This window comes from Aethina tumida, chromosome 1 (genome assembly GCF_024364675.1).
Source record: "Aethina tumida isolate Nest 87 chromosome 1, icAetTumi1.1, whole genome shotgun sequence".
Lineage (NCBI taxonomy): Eukaryota > Metazoa > Arthropoda > Insecta > Coleoptera > Nitidulidae > Aethina > Aethina tumida.
Genome location: NC_065435.1, coordinates 50,657,384 through 50,670,760, shown reverse-complemented (window position 1 = coordinate 50,670,760; position 13,377 = coordinate 50,657,384). Strand labels below are relative to the sequence as shown.

Below are 13,377 nucleotides of genomic sequence, written 5' to 3'. Positions count from 1 at the left end.
AAATTCTTTACGTGATACCGTGTTTCTTTGATTTCAAAAATAAAGTAGTTAAACTACGTCATAATTGACAATATTTAAATGGAAATTACATTTTTTGAGAGGAGTGTCATCGTCTACAACCCAATTGTAACAAATTATGAACGTTTGTGACATTACATGCATCTATGAACCTTTACAGTGCATTATTTAATTTAATTTTGGCCCGTAATACGCGATAATACATTAACTTGTTAATTGCCAATACGCTGATAAACGGAAACTGTATGAGACGTAATGAGAAGTTATTTATCTCCATGTAACAGTTCATCAGTGAAACAGGTTGGCAAATTGTTCGACAGTGCCGATGCAGTTTCAACTGATGCAGGAATAGCGCCCGGTCGACATGTGGATATGGAACGAGCTGCAACGCCGAAATTCGGCGGCCGAATGCAACGTCAAGCTTTATGTTTTCCAGCCGGTGCACCGCGGTGTGACAATCGCGTTGACTGACAACCGTTCAAGAATTTCATCCCTCTCCCTAAACCTGTAAAATTGCTAAATAGATTTCAGTTGAGGGAAATAAACAATTGGAATTCAGTTGACTGTACAAATTCGCGACGTGTCAATTAAGTGCACAGAGACGTCTGATGAATTACCCGAGTAGATGAAAACAAGAACACTACTAGTGAAGGTATAAATTTCAGATTGCATAATTAACTTTAAAAATTCTGCAGGAAGACTTAAATGACATTTTGACAAGTCTTTGTATACAGAAAGTGACAGCTACTTTTGTTGTTCTTTAATATTCACAGATGGGATTTAATATTTTCATGTTATCTATTAAATTTTTATAGGTTATCATAATCCTTTTGTTTGAAACAAAATTTCATGCTAATTTTTAATCTAAACCATCTAAACTGAGCAAAAATAATAGTAGAATTATGGTACAATACAATAAAAGAAATAAATATCGATAAGAAATTTTGGTAACAAAATTTAATTTACATTTAATACACATAATAAATAAGAAATTTTGTTCCTACATATAAAATGAAAAATACACATATTTTTATATCGAATAATGCCACCTCTGTTTCCTACTACAGTTTGTACTCTACGTGACATACTTCTTATCACGTCATCCAGATGATTTTGATCCAAAGCGTCCTATAATGCTGGAAAAAGTTGTCTTAACCGTTGATAGAGTCTATACATTACAGATTGGTCAACATTAAATGCAGCGGCCACATCAACTGAAAGATTCCTATTCCTATAGCTATGTCGGTCACCTACTGATAAATGACGTCTCTGCTTGATTATAAGAAAAGGCAGAGTTAAAATCGAACTGAATATTTAAATGTCGATTGAAACTCATTTCTTGTTTGATGTTTTATTGTTTTTATTTTTACGTTTTCATTCACTAATAATCAAAGTATACAAAGCGTATAAAAATTTGTGTGCAAATTTATATTTTGGATGAAATATGTTAATATGCTTCGATCAGTTTATTCAGACATTTAAGCCAAATTTAATAAATTATTAAAGACTAAAAAACTGCTTCTTTAGCACTTCCCACAAACGAATCTTATTCATATGTATTATTATGCGTGCAAATTTGAAATCGATACGTTCTTTGGTAAGTTATCGGAAGTAAATACGAAAATCTTGTTCCACGACTTTAACGTCTCAGTTTCTCCAAAAGTAACGTAATAATACCATATAGAACGAACCCTAAAATTAATTATTTGATGAGATCTTTAAAGTTGGGAGAAAAGTAAATCCCGTAAAGTAGCACTTGAACCGCACAAAAAAAGACGTGGGACAGATATTACTATTACTGTAGCAGGAAACGACATCACCAAGGCGGCCATAATCGTAACAATATACGCAAATTTATTTAAAGCGATCGGCTCTCGAAGAACTAAAAACATATTTCACCTTTCCGGTTATCCTTTAACAGTGGCTTCTCCTCGCAGGACTTCGGAATATGGGTAGGTTTAGTGCGTATAAATTTTGAACCGAAATGGACATATTGGTAGGTTGCACGCGTGCCGTCGTGCTTTTAGTTGCCTGCTTCTTACAAGGATCTGCACTCAGGATTGACCATTAAAATTTTCCATTACTGGCCTTACGGGAATGCGATTTTACTTTTGTAGGACGAATTCATTGTGACATCTGTATTATCTCTATTAAGATATTATTTATCACTTTTACGTACTTTATTAAATATAAATTGTCTTTTATTACTCTAATTAAAATACAAAATACTATAAATTAATATTATAAGTTATAATAAGTTGAACAACGAGAAAATGCAGGAAATCTTAAATAAATAAAATTTTAAATCTAGCAAAGCTAATTATTATTTTTAAACGATGTGTTCTGATCCTTCTTCTAAAGCGAATAAAACTCATATGTCACCGTTTTATGTATGTTTAAAAAGTTCTAAAGTTTTAATTATAAAACAAAAAGGATCATACATTGCATGTTTAAATCTGTCTGAGGCACTAATTAAACTTTTTAATTAAAATAATTAATTTTGTTGGTATAAAGTAATTTGCCAACATTAACTTCATGATGCGTAGTTAACTTTAAGTATAAATTTTTACTATATAGCTAGCTAGCTATAAAAATTTCCAAAGAGTATTATCATTCTGAGTTGACCCAATGATAAACATTATTTTAATTAAATTAGATTTTGATCCGCTGGTATGGATAGATAATTTAGTAGGCAATCAGGTTCATTAAATTTGTAAAATCCTTTATCTGGTGTATGTTCAGCCGTGTATTTTAGGAATATAAATTATTCAAGCTTCTACCATATTAATTTCATAGATAGGGACGCAACCCAATGATAATAAATTAAATATTAGCCTTTGTTCTATTTAAGACTTATTAGTGAACAGCTTAATTATATTTTGTATTATACATATATTATAACAATTTTTAGAATTAAAATAGTTTTTGAAACAGAGCCGTTGTTTAAAAATGCTTTTGTCATAAAATTATGAAAAAAAAATTAAACTAAAAAATTTAGACCCTGATATATTGAATAACAAGTAGGCAAAATGCGAAAATCGCGATGAAAATCATCATTAAGCAAATAGATACAATTGAAAAAAAAAGGGGCTTGATTTGCAACACTAAATCGACACGTATTTTTACAAATTACAAGCCTGTAAATAATACCAAATCAAATACAACTAGTTATTTTTTACAAAACAAACAAAATATTAGGACCAAACAGTTTTGCACTACAAAAAATATTACCTTACTAATATTTTTATATCGGCAAATTTTAGAACATGATATAATTTATTTTGTAAACAAGTCATTGCAATCGATGATAAACATTGTGTTGAAATAATGTATTAAACACATAGAAAATATTATAAACGTATTTGCTAATTCGAATGAAATAAATAACCATTGGCTTCTAGTAAAACGTGATCATGAAACAATTTTTCAACGCATAAATGGACCTATCAAGTTAATGAGATTTCAGCGTTGGGTTATACTTTGAATATATGGCATGGGTTTTAACGATTTTATAATATGATAGTAATTTTGATAACAAAGTGTTTGTCTAGTTATTTTCTCATAAATATATATAAATCAAATATTGATTCAAAATTATACGGGTATCTTTAACAGAGAAATGTGAGGAAAAACTTTCAAGATTTAGATATTTAAAATTCGTTGGTGAATTGAAATGAAATAGTAAGATTAATAGTCGGAGTCGGATAGTTATTAGATGGCAAAAACTGGATGGAAACATTTCGAAAAGCGTCGAAATTAATTTGGACTAAGGGAGTCGAACCGACGGATGGTCCTTGGGGCAAAGCAAATGATAAACGTCGATATTTTTTCGTTAGATTTACACATCGAGGTTTGAAGTGCTTTCGCAAAGTAAGTAATTAACGGGTTAAGTAGTTTGAATATTCATAAGCTCGGATGAGACTTCGAGATGCGAATATGGTAATGAAATTACTCGTAGTTATATTATCAAATTTTGCGAGGTGTATAAACTTTGCTTCATTATTAAACTGGCTAATTTAAAATATAACGAATTCAATTTTAATGCGGGGTTGGAGGGGCTTTGCGTAATGCCGAATGACGTTATTTGTTGAACACATGTGTTCCCGTCTAAATTAAATGTAAATTTTGCACGAGGTGTTCAATTATTAATATCATTTAATGAAGTAGTTGTATATTCCGGCATATAAAGTTTTCGCGGGCTTAAACTTTGCATCTTTAAATAAGTACTTTCCAAATAATGAGTAGTTTTTGATGCACAAAATCATGTCGCAATAAGTATGAAAATTAAATTCCTCCTCCTCCGTACTTTTATAAAAATAAGATATATGAATTAATTCAAAATTAATAGGGCGCATAAAAAATATGTATATTAATTTATATTCATAAAATGTCAAGAACCCCTTTCCAAATTATTTACGTCCAAATTTATTACGTTCAATTTTTGAATGTGAAAACTTTGTGATGACTAACAATGTCCAAACAATTTGATTCGAAAACTTTAACATCAATTATTCGGAAAGTTCGCGGGAATTTCCCATGAAATCCAATTTGCAACGTCTAAAACACCTCATGCACTCCCACGCATGAGATAAACAACACCCCATAATAAATTGGCTCACCTGCGGGCACAATGTAGAACAAACACGGAGTCTGCTGCCTTCCGACGTCGTTCGTTGCCCAACAGGACAACGATTCCAGATCCTCCTCGCCGGGAGTGAAGTGCAGTATGGAAACGTTGCCGGTGTTTTGCATTTTGGCCCCCTGGACGGGAAACACACCCCTGGTTGTGTTGTAAGTCCAGGAAAAGCGCGTCACTTCCGGCACCGAGTCCACGTGACACTGCACCACCAGGGTCTTGTGGGGCAGGGCACCGACTCTCATTATTTCGTAGCCTTTGGAACAGCGTGGTGCAACTGAAATTAAAATTTATTAGTTTAGTAAAACAACTCAAAAGGCACAATCAACTTGAAAATTTTCCGAAGATCGCCTTAAAAAATTCGTATAAATTTAATGATATTCACCTAATAGGAAGAGAATTATCATGAAACATTAATCGATTGTATGATAATAATGGAATATTTGAAGGAGCCTAACTCAAAGCTATACACACAGACGGCACTCGAAATGGTTCGAAAACTTTGGCCAAGATGCTAAAGATAATGAAATGTCTAGATCCCGATAGTCGACATCTGTTCCCCAATTAAAATTGACGGTCGTTATTGTTATCACAGTAATTTCCCAATCGAACCATTGTAATCCGTAACTATGCAGACTATTGGCAGTCATGCACTTTGTAAAACACTCTTGTACGTCTGGAGGCTGCATTGTGAAGCCATTCTTAAAGTAAATGATTTATCTAATCATTGAAATAGAAGATTGAGCGAATAATCCGGTTTTAATTTGAAGTTGGTCTGGATGCACCTAAACTTGTGAAGTGGAAACAACATTTATAAACGCAAAATTAATTTAATCTGATATAGAAAGAAGTTGAATGCAACGTGAAATTAATTTTCACTGTCTACCAAAAGACACCTAATATTATTACAGTAGCTTTTTCTGAAGTTGAACGAAAACTTCATTTTAACGCAAATATATTTTATCTATCCCTTTGCAATAACAATAACAAAAATACACAACATAATTCAATATTATTTGTTCTATTTATAATATATATTTCCAATTTATTCCACAATATTGCGTTGGTTTTTATTTAATTTACGTATTGTAAGCAAATTATTTTAAAGTTTATTTTGTAGCCCATAAAACATTGAAATGTAATAATTATTTTTGTTCATCCGTGTACATACATAAATTTATATTGAATTTCCTACAAAATAAAAATAATTTTTATGAATTAATTATATATTTTTTAACATTACTTTGGGGGTTTTTATTTTTATTGCCGTTTTTAATATTAATTCGTTCAGCACATTCAGTTTAAATACGTATAATTAAATAAATGAATTGCGAACCAATTTTCAAGTAAATTAAACACGATGAATGGGTTTTTATTAAATTTCAGTTTGTACAATTCACATTATGCCCACATAAAAATGCACACTCCCGGTGAACATTGTAATATCAGTAATGTGCATTTGAATTTTGCATTTCGACTATCTTCCATCTCGTCCGGTTCGTGTGGGAAAAACGCGGCGCCGACTTAATTGAAAAAAATTAAAAGTGGTAATTTTTAAAGCGAAATGGCAAATTAACAAAGGCACACATGTAAAATAGATTTTAGTCGTGCAATGTGTTGCGCCACGGGATGGTGGTGGTCGTCAACCCTTTTAATTCGTCGCCGCGTTATCCGGTACCAACTCTTCCGCAAATTTTCACTAAACACAATCTGTCGTTTACTGATAACCAGTTTTTGTTGGTCTCACTGAACTTTCCTCGCTTTATTCAATTTATACAAAGGGAAGATACAAATACCAAAATCATCTTATGTAAATTATGGGTCCTGGTGCGTTAGTATTACACGTGCCTATACAAATGTTTACTAACCTTTATGTTATATTTGTTTGGTTTACCTTTCATAAATATACTTAGACATCATTTTACATAAGAATTGAGTATCTAAGTTTAAACCAATTTCGGATTATATTGTTAGGTCAAGTAACTTTTCGAAATCAAACATGTAACTTAGGTGAAAGAAGCCGTTTATAAATATTAAAGTGATGTGTTTGCCATCATAAGCTATATACGGAAATCTTTGGGCTGAGGGGGGTGTGTTTGGCTTTAGTAAAAATGAAACTTTTCTGTACAGATACAGTCATTCTGCGGTTTTCTGGGGCAATTCTCGGAATATCCGACCGCTATCAGACGTGTCCTCGGAGTTTTCTGGTTTCATAAATAAGTAGGATTTATTGCGACATGCACTTCGTGACTCTACTTTTCAGCATCACTCCGCTGCAGATGATGGCACCTTGTCACACACCCACTTTTACGGCATTTATCATCTTTTTATTTCAGATGTATAACTGTAAAACCATAATTCAAGAAGACACCCATTTAGACATTAAATTATATTAGAGACTAAGAAAAAGCGTAAAACTTGGACGAGATAAGAAGATTTGCATACTACAAGGTTCTCAGTAAAAAAAAAGGAACAAAACACATTAAACGAGATAAAATTTAAGGGCAACGTGATACAGTTTCCGAGACTACATTAAATAGATCTTTATTGTTGCTGTTTTATCCAAGATACTTTTAAAATCGCATCTCGATAGAAAATAATTTTAAACTTAATTACAAACTTCTTCCTTTAGTCACAATAAATTTCTTAACTCCCTTGTGAAATATTATTAAATAATAATGTTAACAGTTGTGCACTTAAATGAGCTGTTTCTCTCTGTATAATATTTTAACACTATTATAAATAAAATTGTAATTAAAATTAAATGTAGAAAGTTTGTGCATTAAAAGTAATGAAATCAATAATTTTAATCATAAACTATTATTATTTTCTTATAATAAAGTTTGATACTCCATTGAATAATCAGTCAATCAATTTTAAATATTGTCTTTTTGATATATAAATTATTTTAGTATTAGTATTTTCAATATGCTGCATTTTAAATTCAATTTATTTTTTGTTTATTTAATAGAAAATAAACATTTTATTTCTTGTAATATTATTGATATTCTGATTTTCGAGATAATTCAAATCGTACGTTTCAAAAGACGCGTATTTACTTAAAAACGGATATTTTTAGAAATAAATTTTGTGTTGTGATAACAAAGAATGTATGTAGGTATTTATTACTTTTTACATTATAATCTTTTTTATATGACGTCGTAAACAGCCTGTTTTTTATTAATTATTACACGCTTTCATGAAGCACTAAAACTTACAAATATGCGATATTTTTTTACGAGTGTATTTTGCCGAGAGTTCAAATTTTTAAACAAGCATGTGAGCAAATAATAAAGTTGTCAGATGGCTTTAATAGTTTTGTTATTATATTACATGTTTATTTCAAGTGTTATTTCTTTATATGTTATATATTATATTAATAAAATTATGACCAACATAAGTTTATAGAATACCATGTGAAGTTATAATGAGTGCATTAATTTAAATCATCGAGTATTTTCGCCAAAATAATTGTAACTAGTATTAACAATTTAATAACGCCGTTAAAATATATTTTACTCGAATAAATATATAAATTCGTCAAGTTAATGAGTATCATGCCAGATTGATCAGAAGTTATTAATCATATATTCGACATTGAACTGTGTTGCACGTAATCAATGAGGACAAAAACAACCGATCCTTACACGAAGCTAATTAGCTGCGACATCGGACCCACCCTCGGCCCATCCGAATGCTCTTCACTCTCCGCGTAAACCGCTCAGATTTTGCCCGACGATACAACGTCCGCCGAACACGCATTAAAACAATTACAGACTGGTGTTGTTTGGTTAATTACTGATGTTTTGCTTGATTGTGTTTGCCTTATCAGTCACCATCTTGCGTTGAATGTAAAACAGCACCGGTCCGGGCCCCCGTGTAGTGCATGCTTTTTATCTGATTCCTTTCAGAGTTGTTTTGCAATATGTTTTTAATTGCACTTATCAACGACCATCGACGAGAGTTCAGGCCTATGTGCGGCTACTTGTTAATTAGAGAATTTGCGGCAAAGTGTGATAGTTATTAGGCACCACCGTTTTTCCTAATCTATCATTTCTACAGCTCACTTATGTAGTAATGCGAGTGTTTAAGACTTCGTACGTATTTATTAAAATATTTCTATTTTAAATCAATGAAATATCCATAATTCATACAAATATAATTTCATTTATATACAAATAAATCATTATAATAATAACATAGTTAAACTTTAAATTTTAATGTTCGAATTAAATAAATTCTGGTTTAATGCATATATAATTCCTATTCAATTTTTACAATCACAGTTATTAATAATTAAAATGTTTATTGCAATATTATTTTATATTAAAATTGTTTATAATCGTCGAAATTTATGTTATCAATTAATTCAATTTCAAACTCGCAAAAACTAGACCATCAAAACTCTTAACCATTTATAATTGATTAAATAATAGAGACGTATAAAAGCCACGTATAAATTTTTTCTTTTTAATTAACAACAATTATACATTTAACATACATCCAATTTCCGTTATTGGTGCAGGAACGATGAACCAGACATGATTAGTTTTAATAAAGGTATGGGGAAACGGCGTAATATTTTAATTAAGGCCCGACACTAACAACATTATCAACGTATTCATCCCTGAGACAGATTAGTAATTGAGTGAATTGTGTAATGGCAAGAAAGTTGTAGTTATACTCGTCAACTTGTAAAACGTGACGTCTCCCAGTCAAGGGAAATTGCTCGCCATCTTTCTTAATTAAATTGACCTTGCCAGTTCTCTTTTGCTAGATAAAACTATGACTGTTTTCTTTGCCAATTACGTTGCAGTAGACGTTCCCGTTTTAATTATCTATATAGAATGTGAGACTGAGTCGTAATTTATTTCAAAGGACGTTGATAATAATAGAAGTCCAAAACTCAACGTTTAATATATATGTTATCGAGGTTATTTTGTAATATATTTTTTTAATATTATCATTTTTAAAGGATTTCTAATTCTAAAAAATAAAATATGAACGTCGCAAGTTCTATTATATTACAAATTTGACAGAAAAATGGAACTACATATTTCATTTTATCCCATGTTCAGAAAAATCTTTCATAAAAACTACAAAAACTACATGTATTAACGTTTTTACAAAATCAATATCATATCACTAAATTAACCTACTGAATTTTTTTAATAAAAAAGTATATTGATTTGTTAAGTGATAAATCAGTTTTAAATTTCACAATAAAGCAATTTCGTTAAAAGCTCAACTTCCAATAAAAAGCCGACAAAACTTAATTACGCGATTTATTTATTCTAAAAGTTTCAATTAATCAAACGATTTATTCCATAGTTATATCTTTTAATTTCAAATTGACTATTCATAAATCAGTTTCAAGCTTAACTATATTAAAACAATGGTTTTATCTGTTAATTTTTTATGTCGTATATTAGAAAATAATAAAAAACATAAATACCAGCAATACATGATATGAAATCAGTTGCACAATAAAAAAAATATTTAATAAAATTTTATTAACATTTATTTATGCTATTTTTGCCAATAAATTTTAGTATTTTTGGGTTATTTTTTTCAGGGAATTTTATTATAATAAATTAAATTTTTAAAGCTATTTTAAATTAATATTAGTTCAATAAATATTGTCACATATGTACAATAAGGCATTCCCGAATATTTATTATTGTTTATAGCAATATTATATTTGACGCTGGCTCAGATTGTATTACATCCTGAATAAGGAAATCATCGGGATCATGTTTTAATAAACATTAGTATATTGTTTAATTAAATAAAATATAAAAGTATAACAGTTGTGGAAGATAAGGAATAGTGAGATAGAAGGTGGATTAGGTACAGTCATGTATTGGTTTGTGTGCAGTATTTTGTATACCGTACGAAAAATGCTCTTCGTGTCTGGATGTTGTAAGAGATGGATGCACGACAAAGAGAGAAAAGTTTTGCCCGGTAGTAAGAATCCCTACTCTCAGAGACAATGCGCCGTGCTGGTGCGCGCCGGCGCACAATGTAAATTAATCTTTGCGAATGCATTTAGTAACTCTCCGTATACGTAGGGATGTAGTTCGAGTTCTTCGGATGCTCCATTTAAATTCCGTAACTTTGTATAATTTTCAATCTGTAAAATGAAATATTTTTTGAGGGTATATCAAAAACAAAAATAAGTATTCTAAAAATAAACTACTTTTTTCAAAATAAAAATGTATCCCAAAAATTAAATAAAATATACTAAAAACAACGTCTGCGGAGACGAACCGCATGCTAAACGCAGCAAAACCAAATGATCCCCTCCAGTCAGTTCGGCCCGCCCACATAATTGCATGTATATCTTTCCTTTTTGTTTACAAAGGGGTATTGATGTTCCGTCTCAATATGCGAGTAGACACGCTCATCATTTTTGATACGGTATATTTGGATTCTGTGTTTATCTGAGCTACTCTCAAACTCCAATAAGTCATAGATCTGACATTATTATGACGATGGCATTTGGTTAATGAATTGATTGTTCAAATCAAAAATGGTGTGATTTAAAACAGTAACAAAGACTTTTCGGAATATTGTTAATTATCAAAATGTCTAGGGCTTTATCCTTTTTTCAAAAAATTAAAATAAATGAAAATTATATTCAGTAAAAATTTCGATGAATTTATGATACAAGTGTAAATTACTCTAAAAGAAACCATTTTTGATCAGATTTTTTTATTGAATTTGGAAAGTCTTTTCTATTGCAAAAAAAGATTCTTAAGTCGTTGCCATGGTAGCTGGCTTACAACATGGGTATTCAATATACACGCGTGAACTGCAAATAGGATAGAAAAGCACTTTCAGATCATTATAATCAAATTCTATGGGCCAAACAGATTTGTCGGTCCGAACAATTTTCTGGTTCTTCACTCCTTTAGATCGGATCAGCTTTATACAGGTAACTTTTTTAATCTTTAAAAGTTTTTTAAATTTTTAAAAATATGAAAGTTCTGCTAAAAGATAAATACAGACAGTACATCCCTCAATTCAGTTGAAGTAAAGTTGAGTAAATTTCATAGAATTTATTTTCCTATTTTATTTGTGTATTATTCTTAATAATCGTGATCATCTTAAGGATGAATTGTTTGGTTATACAGTCTTAGAAATTATTGTTTAATTTCAATAATCCCCTTCAATTGTTGAGCACCAGACACACCAGTACAATTTTCATTTCACCACTGTAATTTCCATTCATTTTCTCAGTATTAAGCCCGCCCCTTTGCGTTATGCGTTGCTGCATAATATAAATTCTCATGTATGCCGATTTTTCAACGGCTCGGCCAAAATTGCATTTGGGAAACTTCCCAATTCAATCGTATTTTTCTTAAACTCATAAATCGAATGTTCAAAACATTACTTAAATTTGCCCCCATCTTTGGCAGTGATTGTGATTCGTGGACGGCATCTTTCAGTCTGGGAACTGCGGGATTATAACTAAAAGGGCGCCACCTCTCACCACATAAATATTGCGTGTTTCTTCCGACCGGGCATAAAATGTGGGTCATTCTAATATTGTTGGAAAAAAGCTTAACCACTTATTGGGGACAACCCACCTTAACTACGTTATTTGTAAAATAAACATGGTATGAACCAGACCCAATATTATATCCCTTATTATGCATAGGCGAATCAAATTTTGTATACTTACATTGCACCAGAAGTTCGAAGGGTGGACTGTAGGTTTCGCCTTCGGTGTTTGTTGCTGAACAGGCATATTGGCCGCCGGACTTTTGTTTAATATTCTTTAGTGTCAGGATGTGGTCTATTGGCAGAACACCAGCTGTGTCGTTGTACGGTATCAGGTAACCCTAAAACCAATCAATAGCCAGGGTTAAATGCGGCCCAGAATAAACTACAACAATCTGAACATCCTGTGGATCAGCAGTTTTCCTGTGGTATGTTTTAATAATATGTAAATTTTTGGATTCCTTTAGTAACATTTAAATGGACACTTTTATTGGTCGGTGTAATAAAAATATTGCACTGAGTTGATTCAAGTTTTCTAATATAAAGAAGCTTTTAAATAAAACACCAGTTTTAATAAACCGTTCTTCATAAATATAATAATATATATTTAACTATAATATTAATTTAACAAAAGTCATCTTATGCCACAGTAATGTTATGAATAAAACACAAATTCTCTCATATATGATTAAAACTTGTAATATCTGGGAAAATTCATTAGTAAATGTACATTTCCTGGAACTAAAAGGTCTCAAAGGACTGCGTCAATCCTTGCCGGAGGACCCTCACATAAAACGGGAACGCATTAAAAGTGCACCCGTTCTTAAAAACTGAACAGACCGAAGAGATAATATTTGGTAGACAGCTCTGAGCAAGGAACACATAATTCTCAGGGCCGCGTTTTCTCTTTCTTATGGAACGTGTACACACTTGGGAAATTCGTAATTTCTTCTCCGCCACTTTTCTATTTTCTACCAAGATAAGCGTGTGATATTACTTTCTTGTTGCCCCGTAAAATATTTCGCCTCTGCAAATATCATTCTGCCGCAATTTTATTTACATCTATGGAAATAATTCTCTATCTTTAGGGCGGAACAACGATTTCAACTTTTTTCTATTACTTAAAAACAATGTCTGGAGTTGAGAAAATTTACGTGTGCAATTGAATTTAAATTAACGAGGTTTAATGCTTCGCTTTTTCAGTCTTGTTTGATGCA

General features: G+C 31.2%; 1 protein-coding gene across 1 annotated transcript in view; it reads right to left on the bottom strand.

Annotated features, from left to right (window-relative positions):
- LOC109594967 (neural cell adhesion molecule 2) overlaps positions 1–13,377 on the bottom strand; it is a 65,953-nt gene that overhangs the window by 16,242 nt on the left and 36,334 nt on the right. Inside the window, exons 9-10 of the mRNA XM_049961501.1 lie at positions 12,342–12,501; positions 4,638–4,931 (exon numbers count right to left, since the gene is read on the bottom strand). Of these exons, the coding sequence (XP_049817458.1) occupies positions 4,638–4,931; positions 12,342–12,501 (454 nt within the window). The remainder of the gene's footprint in view (positions 1–4,637; positions 4,932–12,341; positions 12,502–13,377) is intronic.